Source organism: Amblyomma mixtum, chromosome 2, assembly GCF_055824585.1.
Source record: "Amblyomma mixtum isolate Tamu chromosome 2, ASM5582458v1, whole genome shotgun sequence".
NCBI classification, from domain to species: domain Eukaryota; kingdom Metazoa; phylum Arthropoda; class Arachnida; order Ixodida; family Ixodidae; genus Amblyomma; species Amblyomma mixtum.
The window spans coordinates 256,816,102-256,842,136 of NC_143013.1; the positions used below are offsets into that span (position 1 = coordinate 256,816,102).

At 46.2% G+C, this 26,035-nt stretch overlaps 1 protein-coding gene across 1 annotated transcript in view; it reads left to right on the forward strand.

Annotated features, from left to right (window-relative positions):
* Window positions 1–6,168: 6,168 nt before the first annotated feature.
* LOC149363644 (neprilysin-11-like) overlaps window positions 6,169–26,035 on the forward strand; it is a 64,601-nt gene continuing 44,734 nt past the window's right edge. Inside the window, exons 1-7 of the mRNA XM_089573611.1 lie at window positions 6,169–6,243; window positions 10,955–11,033; window positions 14,659–14,712; window positions 16,798–16,932; window positions 20,898–20,987; window positions 21,682–21,869; window positions 21,946–22,164. Of these exons, the coding sequence (XP_089429737.1) occupies window positions 10,961–11,033; window positions 14,659–14,712; window positions 16,798–16,932; window positions 20,898–20,987; window positions 21,682–21,869; window positions 21,946–22,164 (759 nt within the window). The 5' untranslated portion in view covers window positions 6,169–6,243; window positions 10,955–10,960. The remainder of the gene's footprint in view (window positions 6,244–10,954; window positions 11,034–14,658; window positions 14,713–16,797; window positions 16,933–20,897; window positions 20,988–21,681; window positions 21,870–21,945; window positions 22,165–26,035) is intronic.

Here is a 26,035-nt window from a genome sequence, read left to right on the forward strand (position 1 = left end):
ACGTTATGCCGAGTGTGGACAGAATGTGTCTGCCAGGTGGTGTGGCCGATAGTCGTTCGTACTGCGAGATGGTTACCGCTTCAATAATCTCACTGAGGGTGTTATGAAGACCGAGACCTAACACTTTCTCAGTCGCTGTGTGCATGAGTAGCCCAGCTTCCTGTTTGACGCATTTTCTGATTATGGCCTCCACCTTCACTTTTTCATCTGACTTGAGATGTAGGTAAGGGCATACGTAAGCTATGCGGCTGATCACAAAGGCTTGTACTAAACGGAGAGTATTGCTTTCCCTAGAGCCCGAGTGGCGGTTACTAATGCGGCGAATGAGTCGCATAATTTGCTGCGAGGTTCCCTGAAGCTTCTGAATTACGTCACCATTGAAGCCATGTTCTTGTCGAGTTAGGCCCAAGATTTTAATTTTCGATACTCGAGGAATGGGGCCTCCGCGAATACTGAGTTTGATGGCCGGTGGGGGAATATGAGAAATTCAGATTTGGCTGGAGAGCACCGCAGCCCCCTGGGGTCTACATAGTTCCCTACGATATCGATGACACGCTGGAGTCTCTCCTCGATTTCGGCCTCACTGCCCTCGGTGGTCCACAAGGTGATATCGTCAGCATAGAGGCTGTGGTGGAGTTGCGGGATCTGCGCTAATTGGTGTGGAAGATTCAGCAATGCAACGTTGAAGAGAAAGGGTGACGGGACCGATCCCTGCGGGGTGCCCTTGTTGCCGAGGGGGAAGTCATGCGAGTGGAGACCTCCTACTTGAAAATGCGCCTTTCCACCTGAGAGAAAGTCTCGGATATAGTTGAAGGTGCGGGCTCCCACCCCGAGTTCATGAAGGTTCTCTAAGATCGCATCATGTCTGACATTGTCAAAGGCCTTTTCCAGGTCGAGTCCAATAATTATTCTGGTGCCCCGCGTTCTTGCCTCAATAATCTGATGTTTGAGCTGAAGCATTACATCCTGCGTAGAAAGTTTTGGTCGAAATCCAGTCATGGTTGGGAGGTACAGCTCGTTCTCCATAAACCGGTTGAGGCAGGTATGAACTACGTGCTCCATGATCTTACCTACACAAGACTTGAGCGAAATTGGCCTGAGGTTCTCAAGGCTGAGTGCCTTTCCTGCTTTTGGGATGAGAATGATCTCTGCCGTTTTCCATATTTGTGGTATTAAGCCCTCCGACCAGCATTGTTGCATATACTCAGTTAGTGATTGTAGCGACTCTTCATCCAGGTTTCGGAGGATCTTGTTGGATACTGCATCTGGGCCAGAGGCGGATTTGCAGTTTAGCCTAGCAGTCTACGCCCTAACCTCATCCACAGTAACTGGGGAGTCGAGCTTCCTGTTTTCCGGACCAGCATAATGTGGGAAGACTTGGATAGGAGCATTGGCAATATATCTGTCTAAGTTAAAGGAAAAGGTCCTCTGGTGTGCCTGCGTATGCATGCACAAGCTTTTGCAGGTTCTGCCTCTGGGTGGTTCTGCCACCTGTAGGGTCAAGTAGATGACGGAGCAAGTTCCAAGTCTTAGAGACTGCCATATTGGGATTAATGCGGTTGCATATGTCCTCCCAGTTTTGCTGAGTAAGTTTGACTGCATGATCCTCGGTCTCCATGTTTAGCCTAGCTATTCTTCTGCGCAGATTGCGGTTCCACTGCTGTCTATTGAGTCGGTTCTGGAGTCCTCTCTTTGCCTCCCATAGGTGAAGAAGCCGGCTGTCCGCAATCTCCAGGTGGTCAGCCTGCTCTAACGTACGGGCGGCTGCCTTTGCATCGTTACAAAGATCCTGTTCCCAGACATCTATGTCTAGTATATCGGGGGTATCAGTTTCTCGGGCGGCTCTTTTAGCACGGAACGTGTTCCAATCGACAAGGGTGGGAGCTCGAGCGCTACGACCTTTGGGACCAGTTGAGGCCACTATTTCCAATATGTAGTGATCGCTGCCGACATTTTGTTGAGTGTTTATCCATGTTGGAGTTGCCGAATTTTTAGCAAAAGTCAGATCGGGAGTGGTATCCCTGGAAACACTGTTGCCGCAGCGGGTGGGGACTACTGGGTCTGTAAGAAGAGTCAACCCACACTGTTGCGCGGTGAGCCACAGTTTTCGACCTTTAATGTCCTCCTGTGGGTACCCGCAAGCCGGGTGTTGGGCATTAAAGTCTACCGTGAAAATGACGGGATGATTGCCTGCAAGTTTCAGGGTCGCCTGAAAGAGCGGGCCAACGCTTGCTTTCGGTAACTTTGGGCTGCTATCGACATTCAGCGCAAACAGACTGTGGTCGGGTTTCCTAGGCGGGATTAATTGGACTAGCACGTGTGTGACATTTGTGACTGAGGTGTCGTGCTGGACAACCGTAATATTTCGTTTGACGAGAGTCGTGACTCCAAGCGTTTCACTCCCCGTTGAAAAGGATTGATATCCAGCTAGCTTGCTATTGGTTTGTGTCCGGTCCGTCCCTATTGCGGAAAGAATTGTTGGAGTACAGCTCGTTTGCGGCTGAATCCTCGGCAGTTCTACTGCCAGATGGTGTAGTTTGGTTGTGGCAGTTCTACTGCCAGATGGTGTAGTTTGGTTGTGGCGCCATATTGTGCTAGTCTGATACCGCTTGAGAAGAAGCGGATTTGCGAATTTTGAGGGGAAAGAGCCTGCTCTCTGCTTCCTGCTGCCAGCTGCCTAAGTTAAGTAATTCCTGCCGGTGTGTGCATAAATCTTCCATGATGAAAGTCATTGTAAGCTGCATTTGAATGAGGGTGTTGTTAGTCTGCGTTTGCGCTTCTTCAATTTTGTGAATGCTGTCGGCTAGTTCTTGGTCTTCGGAGAGGGGACCGCCGGGGGTGCCCGCGTTGATTCAACATGCATGTCCGCTCCGGCGGAGGTAGATGGGGTAGGGTTATTGGCGCCACCGGTCGTATGCGGTGAGCCAGTCTGCATTTGTTGCTGTTTTAGAGCGGCATTTTCTTTCTTTAGTTCCTCGACCTCACGAAGTAATTTCCCTACCAGCACTTTCAGGTCTGCTAGCTCAGAGGGGTTGGAGTTATATTTTTGGGAGGCTTTATCTGTCCAGTCTACCTTTTGCGAGCAGACGGCGTCCTGGTTCAAACCGGGGTTCCGTGGCTGGTGTGAAGGAGTCCTGGATTTGGAGGCGGACCGGCCTCTCTGTTCCAGTCGTGGAAAGGAGCTGGATCGATGTCTATAGTTCGTCCGCTCCCTGCTTTTGGAGCGGCTGCGTCGCTCTTTAGACTGCGGCGTCTCTTGGCTATGTTGGGTCAGAAGTTGGCGTTCCTGTTCCCAGCGGCGTTTGCTCACAATGTATGGAGGGCGGTAGATCTCGCGGCATTTGTTGCTGCCCAATTCATGGCCCTTACCGCATAAGGCACACTAAGGCTGACAGGTGTGTGTCTCGGAAGGGTTGGCCATGCCGCATCCGCGGCAGCGAGCGTTTTTCGGGTCCAGGCAAACGTCTCTGCGATGTCCGAGTTGTCCGCACAAAGAACAGACTTCGTATCTTTTTTATAGAGGCAGCAACGAATCATGCCACAGCCGAAGCTGACCCAACGGGGAACTCGCTCACCGTTGAAGAGAATGAGGACCGTTTGCGACTGCGCACCCATGCGCCGGACACCGCATATTGGAGGATTTCTAGGATGTTGAAGGTTCGCTAGGATGACAGCGTCCGATAGATTTTTGGGAACGCCTTGGATCACTCGTTTACCTCTGCCATCCGGCGTGGTGACATACGAGGTGATGGCGACCTTGTTCTCGCCGTAAGTGAGCTCATGGATGCTTAAGCAGCGTTCCACTCGTGCCGCGGAATGGGTGGCCACCAGTATGGTGTGTTGCTTGAAGTTGAGTTGCATGCAGTCTTCAGAAGATTCCGCCAAGGTTACACCCGCGGCGTCACGAATGAGTTGAAAGATGGCGAGTTGGCCACAGCTCTCCAGTATACGGAGGCCGCCCGATGGCCGGAGTATCACCTTGGTTAGGCCCTTGGGTAGGCGAGGTAGGTTGGACGCCACCGATTGTCGAGCAAGTCTTCGGCCAAGCTTTTTCGCAGAGGAGTCGGCAGAGCGCCGCATGCTGCCCTGTCCCTGGGCGCTATCGGTTCCATTGTGTGCCGCGGGGTCATTCCTTTGGCGTTCGTGACCGGATCGTTTAGATTCACTGACGGTGAACCAACCATATTGGTGCGAAACTTCTTCGGGGGCTATATCAGTCCCCTCCACGGTGACTTCCATATGCAATGTTGGGCGAAGATCCCACTCAGAAAATGCGGCACAGCCCCGTCAGAGCGGGGTCGCTAGGCCTGGCGTAGGCCTAGCGGGCCGTGTGTATTGGCGAGAGCCGAAACGCACAAAAGTCCGCACAAACAGGCAAAAAGGGACTTTCCGATGCGTCCGACGGCGTTATCCGAGCTTCAAAGACAAAATCCAGGCGAGAGCGGTGTTGACCGTCACTGAATTCAGCGGTGGGCATGGGTGAAGCCTCCCAGAGGCGGGCTAGGCGTGTGTCAAGGGTAGGTGTTTCCGTTGTAGTTTCAAAGCACATGGGCGCCTCTTGCGTTTCGCCTCCATCGAAACGCGGCCGCCGTGGTCGGGTTCGAACCCGGGTACCCCGGCTCGGTAGACGAGCGCCTTACCACTGAGCCACCGCACTGAGAAAAAAGGAAAAATTGGTTTTTAGGAAAGGAAATGGCGCAGTATCTGCCTCACATCTCGGTGGACACCTGAACTGCGCTGTAAGAGAAAAGAAGGAGTGAAAGAAAGAAAGGTTTGGTTTGGTTTGGTTTATGGGGTTTAACGTCCCAAAGCGACTAAGGCTATGAGAGACGCCGTAGTGGAGGGCTCCGGAAATTCGACCACCTGGGGTTCTTTAACGTGCACTGACATAAAGAAGGGAAGAAAGGAAGAAATAAAGAAAGAAAGAAAAAAAGAAAGAAAGGAAGGAAGAAAGAAGGAAAGAAAGAAAGAAAGAAAGAAGGAAAGAAAGAAAGAAGAAAGAAAGAAAGAAAGAAAGAAAGAAAGAAAGAAAGAAAGAAAGAAAGAAAGAAAGAAAGAAAGAAAGAAAGAAAGAAAGAAAGAAAGAAAGAAAGAAAGAAAGAAAGAAAGAAAGAAAGAAAGAAAGAAAGAAAGAAAGAACGAATGAAAGGTTTGGTTTGGTTTTGTGGGGTTTAACGTCCCAAAGCGACTAAGGCTATGAGGGACGCCGTAGTGAAGGGCTCCGGAAATTTCGACCACCTGGGGTTCTTTAACGTGCACTGACATCGCACAGCACACGGGCCTCTAGAATTTCTCCTCCAAAGAAATTCTAGCCGCCGCGGCCGGGATCGAACCGGAAGGAAAGAAAGAAAGAGGTGCCGTAGTGGAGGGCTCCGGAATGATTTCGACCACCTGTTGACCTTTACAACGTGCACTGATATTGTTCAGCACACGGGCGCCTTTTCCGCTTCGCCTCGATCGATACGCGGCTACCGCAGTCGGGTTCAAACCCGGCTCAGTAGCCGAGCACTCTAACCACAGAGCTACCGCGGCGGGTCGCTGTAGAAACACCAGTAGCATTGTGGGTTTTTTGCGCAAAAGACACGACACAGAAGAAACGAGGTAGACTCGTTTCTACCTCGTTTCTTCTGTGTCGTGTCTTTTGCGCAAAAAACCCACAATGCTTAGGCACCAACTAGCCTGCAAAAACATACTCGCAAACACCAGTAGATTTGTCCCATACGACGGAAACCGGCTGAAAACAAGGTGACATTAAAATACGGCATTCCTCCTATGCAGTATATTGACTTCTGATTGACGTTGTTTCCGTTAACATCGGACAAAAATGGAAAAATGCAAAACTTAAAGGAAGAAGGTTATGAGTCAGAGTCCAATGTTGTTTCAGTTTCGACATCGCTCAAAAACCGGAGAAGAGAAGCAAAACTTAAGGATGGATGGTTTCTGAAGGAATTTGTTTCCTCTGTTTTGTTATCGCGATAAAGGTGTCCAGGCAATCCAGAAGTCGTAGATCCGTGCATGTAAAAAGGTCATGGGCTGAAAGACCATCTGGTGTTTACTTTTTTTCTTGCACCAGCAGGCGTTGCCTAAGAAGCATTTACGTAGCAAAAGCGTCATTGTCTTCTCCATCGCTATTGGCCTTGGATATGACATATAAACGGAGTTCTACGCTGCTCCACGGCCTGGCTGCAACATCGTTCGCGAGTCAAGGGGCTTTGCTGCGCCTTCAGTCTTCACTCATCTGAGGTAACGTGAGCTCTTTTCATAGGCTGTCTCAGAACATTGGTGCACTAGCAGTTTGCAGTAGTGGTTTTTGCACTAGTTTGCACTAGTTGCACTAGCATTTTTGCACTAGTGGTGCCCTAGTCATTTCAGCATCCCTTCGCATGAAGGAGGTGCGGGGTTCGATCCCCAGTGCTACCGGGTGCCCACCTTGATACAATGGGTGAAAGCTTTCTCCTGCCTGGTGCTCGGCTTCTTTACGGTGAAATGCATGGGATATGGTTCATTGACCGCACCCTGAGTAGAAGGAAAAACATTGTGTCACGGCATTCTTTGGCCACAGATGCCCTTGAGCCATAAAAACATTCATGATCATCATCACTAAATCAAGTCTGACTAAACAAACCATCTGTACTAACGCGTGGGAAAACAGCCCACCAACTCGCACGACTATCTCGCCAAGACGTCATTTTTAGTCATCTGAGCCTCTTCGTGTATTTAGCTAGTCGTTCCTAGAGGCCTGGTGAAAGAACTTCTCATTCCCAAGCAGCATAACCTACCGAAACTAAATAACTGTTTTTGGTCTTCGCGCGCTAAGCTCAGTGGCGCCACTTCTGGGGGTCTGGAGAACATGCTCTCCGCTTTTCAAGTTTCACTCTTCACAACAGACCAAAAAGTTCGCACCTTATTTTACGCCTATTGCGCCCCTGCTTACATGGTTTTTTTTTGTAGCAACTAGCTCAACAACTAAGAACTTTGGCGGGAAGGTCGTGCCGGCTGTCTTTATATTTGAACAAGTTAAGCAACGCTATATCTACCTGGAAGCATGATCAAGAGGGCAAGTTATGTGCTTATCATAACTGTTCTCTCTTGCAACGTGTGGCACCATGGGATACCTGCTTATGACCTCCTGCGTGCAGCATGTTGCTCGCAGTGCCATGATGAGCTCTCTTTGATCAAGCATCATAAAAGCCACAGCCTCGCAGCCCATATAAAGAGTTATGGAATGTTCTTTGCCTGTCTTATTTTTGTGCAGCATTGTCTGTGGTCAGTGTACTGCTCTACTCGCTCAGAAGTCAAAACACGTCCAACAACGTGTACTGGACCCTTACTTTGCTTGCTGGCAGAGGTTTGGTTCGCGGTTTATGGCGGCTAACGTCCCAAAGTGACTCAGGCTAGGAGAGACGCCGCAGTGAAGGGCTCCGGAAATTTCGACCAACTTGGGTTCCTTGACGTGTACTCACATCCCACTGTACACGGGCTTCGAGAATTTCGCTTTCATAAAAATTCTAATGCCGCGGCCGGGGTCGAGCCCTTGTCTTTCGGGTTAGCAGACGAGCGCCATAACCACTGAGCCACCGCCGCTGGCAAAAGTTACGAGCACTATATAAGGTGTGCAGACTAACGGATCACTACAATCTTTACGAAATGTGACTGAAATTCTAAGGCTGCAGCAAACGAATACGAATCAGTCTACAGCTAAAGCTTCCGTTACAAATTATTTACGGTTTAAGTTAGGGCTAACTTAGTAAATCAGAAAAACCGTATTATGGAGGCACTTCCCGAAAAAATGGTGAAGTGCTGAAAAAGTATTGTTTTTATTTCGTTGGCTCTGAAGTGAAAGAAAGTGCTGCATTAGAATATTACACTAAACAATTCGTTTTGATGTATTTTTTAACTGCCATTAGCCACGTAGCCATATCCGTGCATTCCAGGACTCTTTTGTGATGATCTCTGTAGTCCTTTCCGCAAAAACGTCATCGCCGTCTGCCTCAAACAGCGATTGCGCCATGTATCATCTTGGCGAAACAACAAATGTCGTGATAATGTACGTTTCAACAATGCATACATCATCATTGATCCTTGACATTTCCGGCGTTTGAATACCAATAAGCAAACCTTTTCCAGCACGCTCTCAAACAAAACTGTTGAAGACTTATTCGCGCTTTCTCTCTCCCCATGGAGGAATTTCTGTTCTTGCTCAACCAGTGTTATGCCGCTATCCGCACGTCACCATTAGCTTCTCTTTGTGTGCTGCCGACAACCAGAGAATGATTATTCGTGGTAGACGCTGGTCATCACATAGACGCTGTGCCCTGCGTTTGGCGGTGCTGCCAAAATTCGACAGCATGATGGTCAATACAGGCTTATTATCGCAGGGCTCGAAGCGACCAGGAAACCAAACACCCATCTCCCACCTTTCATTCTCTTCCCCTGGGACGCTGCCCTGTCCGCCTGGGGCTCGAGCGGCCAGCGATCGCTGATCGAGCGGGCGCACCGGATTGCGCCAGCCAACAGGGTCCTAGACTGAGGTCGTCGCCCATCATGGACGGCTATTAGTAACATTAATTAAATAGTTTTGCAATCATTAAAAATGTCCGAGCCAAATCGATATTGCTCGTGAAATCCTACTGCAGCCGCTGGCTAGAGTAAACAACTCGTTCAGGCAAGTCCCACAGCGTCTAGAACAAAAATTGGACAAAGAAAAAACTCACGGGGAAGTTTTTGCTGTTCTCATACGAGTACTAAGAATCCATCTAAGGCTGCAGAAAATAAGTGTACCTGTTTTGTTAGTTTTTTTATGCGACATAGTCGCACATTGCTCAAATCGGTGTTACATCGAGCATAGTAGCTCACCACCCAAGTTTTCAAAAATATAATTTTTGTGGTAAAAGAAATGTTCGCACGCAAATGAGATTTGACTCTGATTCAGGAAAAACTATTTGAGATAATGAAAAAACAAAAACTTTTTTTTATTTTAGCCTGACTTTTCTCTTATGAAGCATATGGATATATATATGCTATATATATACGATTTTGACATTCACCATGATCACCTCACAATGCTTTGCTCGCTCTTTTATTGCGTGGCTTGTTTCTTTGCCATCGTTCACTCACCACACGGTTCCTTCGTTTCCTTTTCGTCGTCGTCATTATCATCATCACAACCATTATCATCATCATCACCACCACGTTTCTCAAGGCCCAAAAGGAAGCAAAGTATCCACTTTTGACAAAAGCTCAGTTGTGATTAAGCTGCCCTGCGTGGTTCTAATAGCGAAAATTTTAAATCCCCGCCATATTCATAGAACTGATATTTATGCACGAACAAGTCGACACATGCGCCAGTCTAAAAAACTCGTGCTTGGGCAAAGAACCAGCTCCTCTCCCTAGTTCGAAGTGTGGCAGCAGTCAAGTCTGCGATGATTGTCTTATTCGCCATCTAAAACAAATAGCTGCCATAAAGTTTGCGTGAAGAAGGGTGGTTAGTGGTTTTATTGAGAACTGATTATTAGCGAAGAAAAAGCCCAGGATGGTTACCACCTATAACGCAGATTTCAGGTATCCCAGCCAGATCACCTGTAACCCAATCGTATCTGCCTGAATCACTAGTAATGAAATTCGTTCTCCTGCGTCTTTTTTTTTTCCCTCTGACGCCTCGTTGCCTCTGATGCCTACTTCTGCTGCACTCGATGCTGAATTTCGCGCCTGCGCCTGCGTCTCGGCTGCTGCTGCACATACTGCTTCGGTTGCATGCACTGCTGGAAGTCGTAACTACTTAGTTTGTCTGTATGGCCCCGTCAGAAGTATTCAAGCCATAAGGTTTGCCTTTCAACCGTGTAGAAGACCATTCAACGCACCCGTAAATCTGTAAACTTTTCTCGGACGAAAAGCCCTGTCGTTGCCTTTGAAGGCACTTTAGTCTTCAATGGTACCCTGAATGTTCAACTATGCAGCTCAAAAGCAGGCCATGTGAGCGAAGGCTATTCAGCAAGGCTGTGCATTTGGATCGTGTATTCGCATTTTTTTCTGGCTTTGGCTACACGACGAGTTGGGTCTCTGCGGGCTCTACGGTTTCGTTCGCGATCGCACGCCGCAAAGCTCGTGCGTACACTGTATCCGGTATCTCCGTGGCCTCGGAAAAAGTCACTGAAGAGATGTATTACCAAAACGATTTAATAGTTCTGGAGCGTCATGCCATTACAATGAACGATACTATCGGCTGTGTGGTGGAGAACCGAAAATCGAAAATGTTTTCGCTCCCACGCCTCTGGGGCCAAACAATGCGGACCACTTCCCAACCACCATCTCCTGTCGCTCTTTCTCCCCACTGCACGCGTTTCTCCTTCTTCTTCCCTCCTGGAACTCGTTCGCGCTTATATCAACGTCGAGCTAACCGGCGTCGTCGCTTCGGCGGACGCGATTGATGCGACGCGCGTCTGTTATTTAAATCTTTCTTCTTACATCTTTCAACTCTCTTCTATCTGCACGTGGCAGCCAGTGTGGCTCAGCCCGAGGCAGCGGGCAGGCCCGTGCACTTTCCCTTTCATCCTTCCTACAGTCGCTGCAACAACACAGGTCTAGGCGAATAAGGCATGAAAAGTTGCCGCTTTAAAATGTCATGCGGTAGAACCGCAATCCCCAGAACAAAACAATCTAAATTGTCGCTCACTAACCGTATGCTTTCCGTGGCCTGAAACTAAAATTTACTGTCGGTGTCAAACTTCTTGGAATGCGCTGAATTCTCATAAGATATGGAATCTTCAGGGGAAGTACCGGCGTTTCATACTTATCATGTAAAAGCTGATTCAATTATTATACGTACATAAGATTTGGTGAAGAATTGCTGATATATACAACTCTTAGCAGCCTGTTTGAACGCTGCTCAGTAAAATATGCATTATTAACTTCCAACATTAAGTTCATGCCATGTTTTTCTTTTTTTCTTTTGCAGACGGCAATGATTTTTCAGATTACCCTTGGAATCCTGTGCGTCACGATTTGCGCGTCGGAAGGTGTACCTTCAATTACCGGTAGGTTCTGGAACATGTGATGATATTATGTATATAAAACTGTTCAACCGGCTTTAATAGTGCTCATCTCGAAATTCTCAATATTAGTGCACTCGGGCTTTCAGCGAGCAGAATACGGTGCCGAAATTTCTACAACGAAATGCAGCTGAGGTTCATAATGCCATAGAGTCGAGCAAGTGTCTCAGAATATTCCCAGAACTGCAGCAAATGAACCTCGTTCTTCTTTAAGGTAGTTTATTTCTTTAACGAAATCTTTCCTTGACTTAAATGTTCTCAACGGAACAAAATGCTGATTAACAATGCTGGCAGCCACATTCTAACCACATTCAACATTCACATGCATACTATAAGCAATTTGAGCGTTCGCCTCCAAACCACTAGCTGCGATAAAGTAACCGAACTTTTGGGATTATCGCCTGTACATGCATTCACCAAAAAGTATTACCTTTCTCATTATTCCACGCTTATGAAAGAACCAACTGCCACCGACTGCACTTGGCGCAAAATTCCAGGCGCTGAATTCAATAAGCTCCTATTGCAACCTTGTTTAAATGGAGATTAGACCGGAATGCGAAGTCCAACTAGAAAAAGAGATCAGTATCCGAGGGTTACAAATATGTCAATTTCACCTGGAACAAGGCTTGGATAGCCAAACAAATTTAGCAAAACGAAAGAAACGTGTTGTTTGCTTCTGAGCATTCTGGTAACTCAATCTAATTCTTCGCGAGTAACTACTCCCTCACTTTCAAACACAACACAACCATATTTCAGTGGGCAAGTGCCGTCGGCATAGGAGGAAAGTAGCGTGGACACTAGCGCCGGCTTACAAGCATGCATGTGAAGGGTCCTCACTTCGCACGTCGATTAGTCATCCTGCGTGAAGTTGCCGTGAGGAGGGAATCCAGAAGCGAGTCTCTTTCAGGTTCATCAGTCACTTTCGGAGCAGTCAGGCTACCGTCCATTGAGAAATGGCCAGGAAACCGGCGGTAAACAGAATAAAAGCGCCAGCTGTTGACAGATACTATAACAGGATGGCTAGTTTTTGAAGCGAGCGGTTTCGTTGTCGCTTGTATTCTCTGATTCGACAAGGCCTCGAACAGTCACGTGTCATAAAAATAACATACCACCTCCAGCTTTAATTGTATAAATGTAGGTGAAAAATGTGGAAGTTTGTTTGCATTTTCAAGCCGGAGTTTTTCGTTCAGGTGTAACGACCAGGTCAAGCAAGAACAGAATGAACGTTTATTGATAGCAGCTGCTCGGTTTTATAGGGGCAGGTCGATGTAGGCACGTGTGTAGGCGACAACGGCAGCGGTCGGTTCGGGATGGGCTGGCACGCACAGCGCATGCGTATCATGTACGATACAAGTGCCGTATCATGTACATGCCGTATCATGCGTATCATGTACGATACAAGGGCAAGTGCCGTCGGCATAGGAGGAAAGTAGCGCGGACACTAGCGCCGGCTTACAAGCATGCATGAGAAGGGTCCTCACTTCGCACGTCGATTAGTCATCCTGCGTGAAGTTGCCGTGAGGAGGGAATCCAGAAGCGAGTCTCTTTCAGGTTCATTAGTCACTTTCGGAGCAGTCAGGCTACCGTCCATTGAGAAATGGCCAGGAAACGGGTAGTAAACAGAATAAAAGCGCCAGCTGTGGACAGATACTATAACAGGATGGCTAGTTTTTGAAGCGAGCGGTTTAGTTGTCGCTTGTATTCTCTGATTCGACAAGGCCTCGAACAGTCACGTGTCATAAAAATAACATACCACCTCCAGCTTTAATTGTATAAATGTAGGTGAAAAATGTGGAAGTTTGTTTGCATTTTCAAGCCGGAGTTTTTCGTTCAGGTAAAGCGTTCGTGGTGGTTCCGAATGGCAATCGATTAATTAGTCTAGCATAAAATATTTTCTCTCGTTGTTGTTGTACTTCCTTTCAGTCTCTCTTAAATACAGTCTCTCGCAGGCAGCTTTTGCATTTGACCAAGGCACTGCCATACGAACTAGTTTATTAAATATGAAAGCCTTTACGAAGTAGAGAATGCACTCGTAGAAGTCTTTGCTATACTGCTCTTATGTTTTCGTAATGATGTGGAGTGGTGCTCAATTGACCAACGTATGTTATGGCGCTGAGTCGAATAATCAGATAGTGTGTTTGGTCCGGTTTTACTACTGAGAACGAAGCTGGTGATTATCTATTTCTCCAAACATTATGCGGTTGAAAGCTGGTATTAATGTAGATCCTAGTCGAAATCAAGTGGTAGAAATGGGCTTGGGCAGGGCATGTATCGGGAAGGCAAGATAACCGCTGGTCCTTAAGGGTAACGGAATGGATTCCAAGAGATGGCAAGCGTAGGCAAGGGGCGGCGGTAAGTTAGGTGGGCTGATGACATTAAGAAGTTTGCGGGGATAGGGTGGCCGCAACTGGCAAAGGACAGGGTTAATTGGAGACACATGGGAGAGGCGTTTGCCCTGCAGTGGGCGTAGTCAGGCTGATGATGATGATGACTGTAGATACAAATCAAGTAGGTACGCAAGGACTGCATACTCCCAGCACTAAGTTCTTATTATGGGCACATTCAGTTTCAGTGATGCCACGAATTAAATTAGCAGGTCGACATAAGACAGGAGTGTTTTTGGGTGAGCCGCTAGTGGGTGGAATGATTCACACATGGACACTCTGTGGTACATCTCACAGCAGCAACTGAGCCTGCGAAAGGGTTGGCAGCGGCAAGGGGGTGGCGATCATGGAACAATACAAGAATAAGTTGATTTGTTTAGGAAGTTGCTCAAGTAGCTCAGCTTGGCTTCTTATGACATGAGTCGAAACAGCAATCGTTGGATGTACGGCTGTCAAGAAATAAACGCACTTTGAGTTTTACTCTTTTTTCGTATACAGCCAAAAGTTTGAACGTCAATAAAGTTTGAACGTCAATAAAACTTCAGGGCCTGTTAAGGGCATGACCTGACAGCGTTAATGGTCCCTTCAGCGGCCTCAGGTCCTCTTTGCGTGTCACCTCGCCTAGGTTCTGCCTAGATCCTCATATATGCGGAATTGGTCATTCTGTACTTTACATTTATAGATCGCGGGAAGTCGTCATACCACTCCCGGCGCAGGCGTGCAGCGGTTTGAGAACCTAGTATTGAGAGAAAGGCCTCAGAAATGGAACACCAATATTTCTACAAGTTCGAAAGGGGGTTCGAACCACGGTCCTCTGCGTGCCAGGCGGGCACGCAACGCGTATGCCACAAAGAGTTTATTTATTTTTTCTTCAGCATAGTATTTATTACATTGATGCGATGTTTTATGTACACGAGCTATCTTCTAACAGTGTGGTTGATGTATGCCACGAAGAGCCGTCTGTACATGCGTGTTAGAGGGGCATCAATTGAACGTTTTGTGGTGTACTTACATGACAGTAAGGTATGCTGCGGATGTGCACGCAAGGCTATAGTTAATAAAAAATAAGGAAAAGGCGCTATCGCGTCTACTCTCAAGGCGAGGCTAAAGCGTAGTCCTGATTTTTATTTTCGGGTTTGTGACAAAGAGCTTTTTGCGCTCGCCTGTATTAACTAGAGCGTTTATTTGCGTTAAGTGACCAAAAATGCTGTGACTTTTTTCTTAAGGTAAAACAAGCTCAGGCGAAAATGTCTGCGAGAAAAAAGAATGCCAGGACTTGGGTAAGCTAGCCGCAATTATTGATTTTTCATTTCTGTCCCAAATATATCTATTTGGCTGCATGTAAACGGGTTGCTCGTCTGTCGCTGCTGACGAACATGTTTCCGAGTTTTTTGCAATTCCGGTTGATGTTTCTTTGTTTTTTGACAATGCATTACATTCAGCTTGGCAATTGTAAAAATCTCTTAAAATCCCGTCCGTCTACATTTTATTAATATAACTCTATATGAGTGGAACAGAACTATGTTTATTAGGTACACTTTAAAATGCGCACTTGCTCGTCTTATGAGCGAAAAAAAAAATTCCCAGTGGCTTAAAACTGTTCACCTTATTCCAGCGAAAAGCGATTTGCGCCAGTAGCGTCACCATGTTGTCTTCGTCGCCGTGTTCCAGTGTTAGTGGGTGTCAGTAAAGAATAAGCGGCGAGCTGTGAAGTACTTTTATGGGGCGGCAGCTACGACACATTTGTCGCTGCGCTCTGCCGCTGTCACTGCCGCGTGCACAAAGAAAGTTGAATGAAACAGATGTGAAAGAAAAGACGCGTGTCGCAGAAGCCGTGTCCGCTGCAGTCGAGGTGACGGCTGCTTCATAGCAGATGCCAAATCCCCCCCCCCCCCCCCCTGCTGCCTGTACCCTCATGAGGGCGCGGGAACTTTTAAAAGAGCGCGCTGAAATCATCCGCCTGTGAGTAAAAGCGTACAGAGCGTTCTTTTTACATGATTTTCGCAAACGCTTTTTAGAACGGAGGTTCTACCTCTCCCATGCAAAACCTCAAGGCTTGTCGCTCCGAAGAATGAATTTCAAGAGGCAGAGCGGGAATGTGGCAGTGACGTCATACCATGTGACTCGCCGCGCCTTGGCGCAGTAGTGTTCCTGTGCATGCTCCCGCAGGGAGCAAGCATATACAGGAACACTACGGCGCAGCTGCGGCCCGCGCAGCCGGCGGCGTGCGCACGCCTTCACAACTGCGTTGAAGAACGCGATTAAACGCTCGCCTCGAAGTTGTGCTCAACCACGGGATTTTCCACTCATTTGATAAGATAGTAAAATGCGCAAAGCGCTGCTTGACTTTCGCAGATAGCCACAGTGGAGTAGCGCGCTATAACCAGTGTTTCGGCTGCGTATTTTAGACGGTTGACTGAATCTGATGATTCTCATAATCAAGAACATCGACAGGGCGCGTTGGCGAAGGATAGAGTGAGGAAACGTTCTATGACTGAAGCAGAAACTGAAGAAGAACGAGAGGCTCGTCTGGACAAGCAGCGGCCGCAGCGGCGTGAACAACGGCAGAGGAAAATGGTAGCGCACGCTGCCATTGCCTCCGCTTCGAGCTGCCGCTATGTAAACTAGGTTCAGCCAAGTTGAACTCCAGCCAATATTTAAAGATTGATTTTGATAAAGGGAAAGCTAAGTATCTGACTCATTTCCCGGCACACACCTCGACCATGATATGAGAGAAGAGAGGAAGTGAGAGAAAGAGGTAATGTAGTAGAGGACTCCGGAATAATTTGGACCGTCTGGGGATCTTTGACGGGCACTGAACTGACACATTAAAAATCTAATGTTGGTCGCACTCGTTTATGTATGCTTCGTTACATATGTTTCGCCCGTCGATTCTTGTGGACATGTAGAATTCACCACTGGTCCTAGGATGCCGTACTGAACGCCACCGGGATCCAGTCCACTCAACTGCCTAAACGAGAGACTTGGCGCAATCAAGCGTTCGTTCGTGCTGTTCAGCTGGCGACAGGTGGGGTGATAGCAGTAGATACAAGTTCCATTTGGAAGTGGACGCGTTTGCGCTTCGCGGTAGGCCTTATTACGACGAAGGCAGCCGACGCGTGTTGAGTGCTGTCTTCAGGCCATCGCGGTTGAGTCGCGTTTTACAGCCTCTCTCTGCAAACCATGTGTTACTGATGTTAGAAGGGTATTATGTTTTCTGTCCCGGCTGCTTTTTAAATGTTTAATTTCTTAATTCATAAATTGATCTGGCAACGCGACTGTATTCTAAACAAAAAGGCCAAATTTATTTAGTGCCTCATCATTTTGACCTCTCTGAAACCGTTTGTTTTGTTTTTGTAATCCAGTTAATGACATTAAATCACAAATGGGAAGTGCCATGCCATGCGACAACTTTTACAAAAACGTTTGCGGAAAGTGGAAAGGAAGTTTAGAGCTGCAAAGGAAGCGACTGAAGGAGAAAGCAGTGAAGGACCTTGCAGGTAAGTTACCCAACACCAGTGTTAATACCAACTTTTTGCAAACTTTTGTTTTGTTCTTATTATTAAGCGTCCCGCTCAATGTGGTTCTGTTCATATGACTTACAAAACATCAATCAAGCATTTTCTGACCTCATGGTTAGAATCAGGAGTGCATGCAAGGTATGCAGAGTACAGCGAGAAGTAATGACGAACGTAAAGAAATATTCTTGGCAAGACGTTTCCAAAAATCATTGTGTGCCGCCTTCGACATATTTTATAAAGAAATTTTAAGTAAGTTTCAATATATGTATGGGGGCTTCCTGTTCCTCACCATGTATAGTTTTACTAGTAATCCCAACTCTAAATCAATGCTGAGGCACTTAGGATAAACGCTTTGGGCAGGAAAACACTGCTGCAATAGCTTATGAGGGCCCCCGTTCACTCATTTTGTAGGTTTTTCGCTATTGCTCATTGTCGTAGTAGGTTGTAGCAGAAAATATCAGCTCACCTGCAGCTAACAAGGATACTCTGTTGGAAGAACGCAGCTAAGTTAAGCGGAAAAAACCTTTTTAAGTTTGTGTCATGTGTAATCCTAGGGAGCTGACATACGTTTGCCTCCCGGAAGTTGGCGTTCTTGTTAGGCGAAGAGAATAATGCCGCTAAAGCTATAAAGTTTTTCCTCGAGAGGATTGAAAGTTTATTGAATATGAATGTGTGTTCTGGTACGCCGCATAGTGACCTAAGTGAGGCCTAACAGGAGCTGCGCAATTTTATGACTAATGTAAGCATTTTTTTTTCCTTTTTGGTCAGCGTGGTTTCGTTGGCCATCACTATCTGAGGAAGGCAGTATTGTTCTTTTTTGCCCACCCAACATTTTTTGCGCTCGCTGGTAGGCTGTGGGATCGCGGAAAATCATTTGGCAAAAAAAAAAACATATTCTCAGTTTGGACGATGCCAAATTTGCGAAGCACGCTGCACACGGACGGCTTCTTTCAAAATTGTCTTAAACTGCCATGGTTTACTCTCTAGATTGCAAACTGAAGTTATCGCTGCCAGCCCATTCTCAAGAATGTCGGACAAATTGCAGGTGAAAGAAGAATGAGTAATTTCTTCAACAAAGGGTAGGGAAAAGTAAAAAACGCAGCGTGACACGTGTTGAATTCTCTAGGCCACCTCTGGAGCGCTTCCTTTGTCCTCACAATGAGCCAGAGTGCGGACGTTTGAGTGAGGAAGTTACCACGCCTTAGCTGGTGAGTGCCAAGCAGTGCCTTTGCGTTCAAAATTGGCTTACGAATGTGCGGACGGAGTGTGACGATGGTAGCTTATGTGGACTTATCAGACACGGTTTTTTGTAGCGAGAGCTACACTACGCCAGCTCTTCGAGCCTTCAGCGTGGCACCCCTTGAGCTCCGTGGCCTTGAGCCGGTTGGTCACGTGGTGCAGAGCGGCCGCTGCTGCTGCTGGCGGCGCGGCGCGTCGGCAAAACCGAGCTGCAACAACTTTGCGCATGCGCCGTGTCGAGTTGGGTGGGGGGGGGGGGGGGGAGAGGGTGAGAGGTGTCGCAGGTGTATAAGTAGGTGGCTCGGCGGGGCTCTCGCGTCACTCCAGGTTTAACCAGAGCAAATCAAAGCCAATTTTATGTTTGGTGCCATGTCATGTAGTAGAAAACGCTTTAAAATATTTGGAGTTCAAATATTGTGCTCAGTGTCCTAAGACGACACCATAGAGTAAATATACTGATTCTAGAGAAAAAGCTGCGCATTGAGCCCATTCAAGCCAGCGGGTCACGCATGAACGCCGTTGTGATCCAACGGTTTGTGTATTGCTAGCTGTATAGACACTTTCTAAATTTGGACAAAGAACGGAGTTGGAACCTGGCAACGTAGTCCGTGGGAAGATGGAGGTATGCGGAGTACCTCTCGACTGCTGTAAACATGCTGTAAACAACGGGATAATTGTCCCATTTGTAGCATTTCTGATGGTATTCAGCGTCGCACAGCGACTATAACTTCATATGGGTTTCTTCTTAATTGTTATTGGAAGTCAAGTATTTCGTCCGTCTAGCGCACGCAATTTTGCATGTCCTCTGCTGCCGAGTGCAAATGCACGTCGGAAAATTGCTTTGACCCCAAAAGGGCGAACGAAAGGAAACGAATTCCCAGAGTACATGGAGCAACTGCTCTGCCTGGTTTATGTTTAATGGTCAGGGTTTTCTTATAGTATATTTTGAAGGTTTGTTAAAAAACCGCGGGCCCCATGCATATTTTTTATCTGTCTTCTTCGCTGAGGTAGACGGTGCCGTATCTTTTCCTGTGCGGGACGAGCTCATAATGGGATTTTTCGTACGCAGCAACGCTCACAGCTTCATCAGGAACGATTGAAACAAGTTGGAGGCAGAAATGCACGAAACAGTGTGTACCGCTTGAGATACCTTCCTTTCATATCTTGCTTTATTAAATTGTGGGTGCTTGGACGTTTGTTGTGTTGTTGTTTTGTTCTTATTTACTTTTGCTTTTTTTAGGTTTCTGACATGCTTTCGCTTCGAATGTATGACCCTGCTTTTGCTTTGAATGCTCGAGACAACTTTTGCTAAGATTTTTTTTATTCTTGTCTTTGGTTTCAAAATCCATTAATCAGAAGCTAGTACCACTGGTACTTTGTACACACAGGAGAAAAGGGTTCTGTGAGTACACGTATGCTGTCTTGTATTCATGCCGATTTCCTGTCACTTGCTGCTGGGCTGAGGGTGCTGAGCTGAGGATTCTTGAGCTGAGGATTATAAGTGTGCCTCTTTTCTGTCTAATAACCAGTTGGTGGTGTGCGCATGTGTTGTCCTTTTTTTGTGCCGTTGTCGTCGCGTGGCCGTTCATTTCAGCAGTGTCACCTTTACTTACCGCATGCATTAGTGCTGCAAAACGTAATACGGAACGCATTTAAGAACACACATCCTTTATAAGTAGCATTAATGTGTACTATGTCAAGCAGATTGAGGCAATGACATTAAGAAAGCCGAATGCCATGAAAATGTAAACAGTAGTAAGGTTGATTCGCTTGGTGTCATCTGCCTTTAAAGAGAGTTCTGAGAGCGGGGGATTTGGGTTCACACGCTTTGCCGTACATAGTTGTGAAATGTGCAGATGTATCATTTTCCATGTTTACTAAAAGTTGATGCGACATGCCCGATCCTTTTGGAGCTTCTGCCACGTATGCAACACATGAAGGTAGCATCGTGGCGCATGAGAACGCAAGTAACTCTCTGTCGTATGCGGCGCCTTGCATTAAAAGCCTTGATACCGTACCTTAACCTTCCTACGCCACCTAAAATCACGTTCGAAAGGAGAAGTTTGAATCGAAACTCCGAGAGCGTTTACTCAGTTTACTCGTGAACATCGTACACAATCACCCGATATTAAAAGAAAGGACCACAATCATACTGATCAATTCGCGCTACAAGGGACATACACACGGAAACACAAACGGACGAAGCAGCGAAGTTTTCGTGTGTATGTTCCTTGTAGCGCGAATTGATCAGTATGGAGCACCAACTAGCCCCCGCTCTTGCATTGACCACAATCAGTATGCCAAACATTACAAAACGTGTTTAAAACATTAGAAAAACGCATAAGGATGCTATATAATTATTTTATCAACCGCAGTTTTTAGGATTCATGTTCAAACTTCACCCATCCTTGACTTAGCGAGAAAAACTGTGCTGGCCACAATAATGTGTTGTAAGATGGCGCCCAAGATGGCGACTTACTGTCGTGGACCGCTTTCCTCACTCAGCTTTTACCCCTCTGGACGATACATTGGCTATGAGGGACGCAGCGTTCCAAAGAAGGGGCCGAAATAATCTATTCTGGTAACACCGAGTACTGGACATTTGGACCAGGCGCGTTTATGAAATTTCCTTTTCTTTTATTTTGGTGGGATATGGAGTATGTGGCTACGAGTTACATTTAATACGTAATAACTGCTATTTACAGATCTTCTGGAAGCGACCTCTGTAGAGCCTACGCAACACCCAAACGCCACGGATAAGCTGATAAATGCGTTCCAGTCATGCACTCAACAAGGTGACGATTATTTATATTGACGGTGTTTGCCTTCTTCTATTCTCTTTGCTTGAGTTTTCTTTCTTGATCGCTGGCGCAAAGCGGCTTCATCATTTTGTCTTGTTAGGCGAGAAGCCACCTCTCCGCCCTGCTGGATTCTCGCCATAATCTCACCATAATCACGCGCGGCCGTTTCAAGAATATTTGTGATAATTTTCGTTGTTACATACGTCCTCTCTGAAAGTTTCGGGCTCTCTTTACATTACAATGCTCATCGCCGAGAGTAACGAATATACTAATGTTCGGCGAAAGCTTAATGCACTTACCGTTATCGCCGATGTGATTATATTGAAACCATAATGATGGCAAGGTGCATGGCGACTAATGCAATTTTGATGAAGCCACCAAATTCTAGCGGTGCCGTTTGTAACACAGAGATGATCTAACATATATATGCTATGGAGAAAATGCCACCCGAAGGATATATTCGTTGACTACCAATTCAGGCTGGACGGTGCTCATTGATCTCCTCAAATATATATCATTGTAAAGGCGCCAAAAACCACGCACACACACGACAAGATAACAGGACAGGGCGCTTTGTTCCGGTTTCTTCTCTTGTGTATGAGTGTGGTTTTGGCGCATTTAAATTGCAATGATCAATTACCAACTAGCCCAACAAGATGTTCTTTTAAGCTATATTCCTCTGTTGCAGCGAAAAACACGCAGGCTCTTACAGATTCCGTGAAAAGCGTGCTTGAGGGCTATAAGTTAGGTCAGTGGCCACTGCAGGAAAACGCTACAGGAGAAAAGAAAACATATGAAGAGATTCTTCGAAAAGTAGGCCCGCTTCCATTATTTATATATTCTGTATCATGGGACAAATCGGAACCTGTGATCACGGTAAGTCTGTCTGTTTCTTGAGCCTTTAAAAGATTATTCGAAAAATCGTTCCTTCCCAAAACAATTGTTTCTGCAGATAAGCAAGCCTATTGACTTCTACGTGTTTGACATCGATGGCGATGAAGATTACGCCGAATACGAATATGACAATGGACAGGCGGAAGAAGCATACAGAGAATTTATAAAAAAAGTAATGCTTCTACTCAGTGACTGTGCTACAGACGTGACGGAAGCTACAGCTGAGCAGTCGAAGGCAGCTGACGAAATCATATCCATAGAGAAGAATCTTTCCAAAGTAAGTATCTCCCGCTTTGACGACTAACCCCGAGAACGCCAGTAACAAGCACTCTTTCCCTCTCTGTAATGGTTATGTGGTCAGATAAGGAAACCAAGAAATGTTATAACGTGCAGTCACTGTCGTTGCTTAAAGACACATGATAAAATTCGCATTCATCACGGCTTTCAACGATCTCGCACGTAACTTCTTCGGTGTCTCTTCCAGTATACGCTAATTGCGACATATGTTAAGGTGTATTTTGTTGCGTGTTTTAACTTTGACTTTAAGTTGGCATAAGCCGGCCTTAAACTACTTGCGCCCGTAATTGCAACATTGCTGCAAATGATCTGGTAAAAAATAAATCTCAATGCCTTCGCGCTTTTCCTTTTAATTTTTGAGCTGTTAATAAGTTCACAAAAACCTTCAGCATCGTATGTTTCATTTTATTAATTTTATTTTACATTACAACTGTCCTCACAGAAAGGACGAGTAACTTTGCCGTTCGATGAAGGAAGCACTGCAAATGATCTTTCAGTACAATTTGAATAAAAACAAAAAAGAGGTTGCTTGGATGAGGACAGACGCCCGTTTTCTCTAGCTATGCTGTTGTCTCTGAGAGAATTTCACATTATCATATACATCTTTTAAAATTAGGCCTCAATTTTTCATTGAGTCGAAACCGAAAAATTGTTGTGTTGCTAAATGAGCTATTACATGCCCCAGAACATGTAGAAAGATCTACAAAAACACAGAAATCGAAAGAGGGTTCCCGCATCTAAATCCAACAATAAAACGCTTCGGTTTATCAAAAGTAATAGTCCCGAGAAACCAATGTATGCGGACAAAAGAAAATCAGCTGGCTCAGCAGCATCTACAGTGTGTAATCACATGGTAGTTATTTTTTAAACATTGTAAATGATTGCCAAAGTTTCATATTACTGGGAACTTTCCGCATAACAGAGCTCAAAATATAAAGGCAAATCCTCTATATTTAGTGCTTCTCACTCTTGGAGATAATTGTTATGCGAAGCAAATTTGACGATATTTTTATCCTCTTGTAAGCGTGCACAAGTATGTTTTCAACTACTTTGTCATTTGAAGGGAAAAAAATGTGTTCCCAATTGGAAACCCTCAAATGTTTTATTTTTCTGTGTTTAAGTAATGCTATTTTTTTTTCGACGTCTCCGGCGGTGCATCGAATTCAAGAGTGCAAGTTATACAAGCCGAAAAGCGGCGCGCCACCACATATAATCTTTTTCTGCGCTGAACATCCACTTTTTAAAAGAAACTGGATGAGTAAAAGTTATCTTACGGGTTCATTCATGAATTTCCGCTAGTTTCGAATCAAGTTGTTGGCTTTATCGGCGTCGCTTCCATTCGCCCAGCAGTTGCGTCTGTAACAAGCCGATAATGGTGAATTATGACATTACGCCTTCCCGATCACTTGTGGGCTCGAACCCTTCTAAAGCTTAGTAGTGCCTGGAGCTTGGCTGCGCCCGGAGTAAAGGGGACCCTGGTGGTTGTTCTGACGCCGAGTGGCTGGACCTTTATGGCTACTCGTTGAAGGCAACATATCGCTAGGCCTACGCTTCCCGCTGGCCTCGGTATGACCCGTCAGCGAAAAACCCGTGGTCGGCTTTTCCGGTACCCTTCTCCACCTTTCGCTTTTTTACCTCCTTTTTCATACATCCACCGCGGTGGATCAATGGCTTTTGTGTTAATCTGCGGATCCCAAGGTACCGGATGCGTTCTGGGCTGCGACGGCCGCACTTCGAAGCCGAAATACAAAAACGCGCGTGGGCTGTGCGTTGTCAGCGCACGTTAAGGATCTGCAGGTTGCCTAAATGAAACCGGTGCCCTCCATAATGGCGTCCCTCGTCGCCCATATGTGTCACTTCGAGACGTTAAATCTCAGAATCTACAATCCTCCCTTCACCTTCCTCCTTGGCTTTGGCACCTGAAGTTCGAAACCCCCACGGCTTCTCCTTTTTTCGCCTGTTTTATGGTGAACTTTTTAAACAACCCATATAGAAGCTATTACCTTCCTGTCGTTAAGGCCTATTAACACCACATAGGTCATCCTAAGCAAACCACGTCTTTCTTGTAAGGTAATTGTGCAGTGCTCAGGTCTGAAACAAGTCTTGAGAGAAAATTTTCAGAAAATATTAGTGTAGACAAACTCGATAAGATGTTTACCGCTTCTGTTCATGCTGCCGCGCGCCTAGCTATGTCTATTCCTCAGTCCTCAGGAGTGGTGCGACAAAAGCACAAAGTGTGCTGGAGGCGAGAATGTAAGCAAGAGAGAAAGCAACAAAATAAAGCCTGGGGTAAGATTTACAGCGGTAGAGCATATGTGAACTTTTTAAATTTTAAGAAAGTGAGGGACTACCACAGCATATTCATCGCTGTGCCGAAAAAACATCGTAAAAAACACATGTGTCCTTCACGAACAGCACATGTTCATGAGCAGAGCCTCTGAATATTAGGTTAATGTCCACTACTGAATCCTGTGTATTTCTTGATGTCCACCAGTGTGATTTTAAAAAGTATCTTCAACAGCTGACCACTCGTACGTGCGCTTGAAAATTTGGTGTGAGCACCTTTCATACACAGACAACAATGTTTTGCGGTCTTTAGCCTGGAGTAGGCCTAGGACACCACATGGAGGTTCAGGATCCTACGCGATCTGGAAGCCTTAGGCGTCCGCAGCAGGGTGTTGAAATGCTTGAGCGATTTTCTTTGCTATCTATCATTTCCGTCTTGGTTCCACGCTTTCGAAGACATTCACCTTATTCCGAACAGACTACCTCAGGAGTGTAATTTATCGAATACTAAGTACATAGAAAAAAAAATGAATTCTAAGCTTACATATTCTGTCTATATCAACGACTTCAAAATTGCATGCTCATCCACTATCGCATCAGCAAGCGGGAGACAAATTCAGCTGGCAGTAAATAAACTTGAACTTGAAGTGGTTCAAGTTTTCACACAGAAAAATCAATGGCTGTGGTGTTCTCGATTAGACAAGGCCTCTTCGCCGATCCCAGCCTTTATCTACGTGAAACGGCACTGTCAGAATTTTATATAATCTTACACAAACATCCGAGGTCTTACAGGACATGCCATCTGCGTAACATGTTTATTGCTCTAAGGAATATTTTCCCCTAAATAACTGATGTGTGATTTATGGTTCGCCGAGGTGGTAATACTTTACATGATTATATCTAGTACATAACTTCGGTTTGGGCCTTTCATGCCGAGCATACAGAATGTCGCCTGTGGCCAGCGCCATGCTGAAGCAAATCAGCCTTCACTAGAAAAAAGAGCCGTATTGATATGTGCGCATACTGTTAAAATCAGACCACCATCAAAACGCCTTTGGTGTTGACTTGTAACAAATTTTCCCTCTAGAACAATACTTGGTAATAAACCTTGAGCAATGAAGCCACTGCTTTGCTGACTCAAAGGAATATATCACAATCTTGGCAAGCTGGACACATTACCCTTCACTAAACTGGAACTTATTGCCTTATCGTCGAGCTTTCTGTCAGTCTGCAATCTTACTCTGAGGGTTTTCAATAGAGGGATAAATGCGTTCTGCCCTGATTAATCACGGCTGACACAGCACCCGACCCGAGATAACGCGCGCTACCGAGCGCACCGAACCACGTTGGGTCTTGCTCTGGGGAAACAAAGGAATGACACTCTGCCTGACAACAGGCATTTATTGCTACAGCAATAACGCCAGGTAGCAACAACACACGCTACGGAATCGAGGTCGTCCGACTCACCAGCATGGTTACGAGCGAACGTTCGCCATCGCTAGGGCAAGGGAGATGCTCCACGGCCGTACGGGACGAGATGCGGGAGAACATTCTCCCCCACAAGG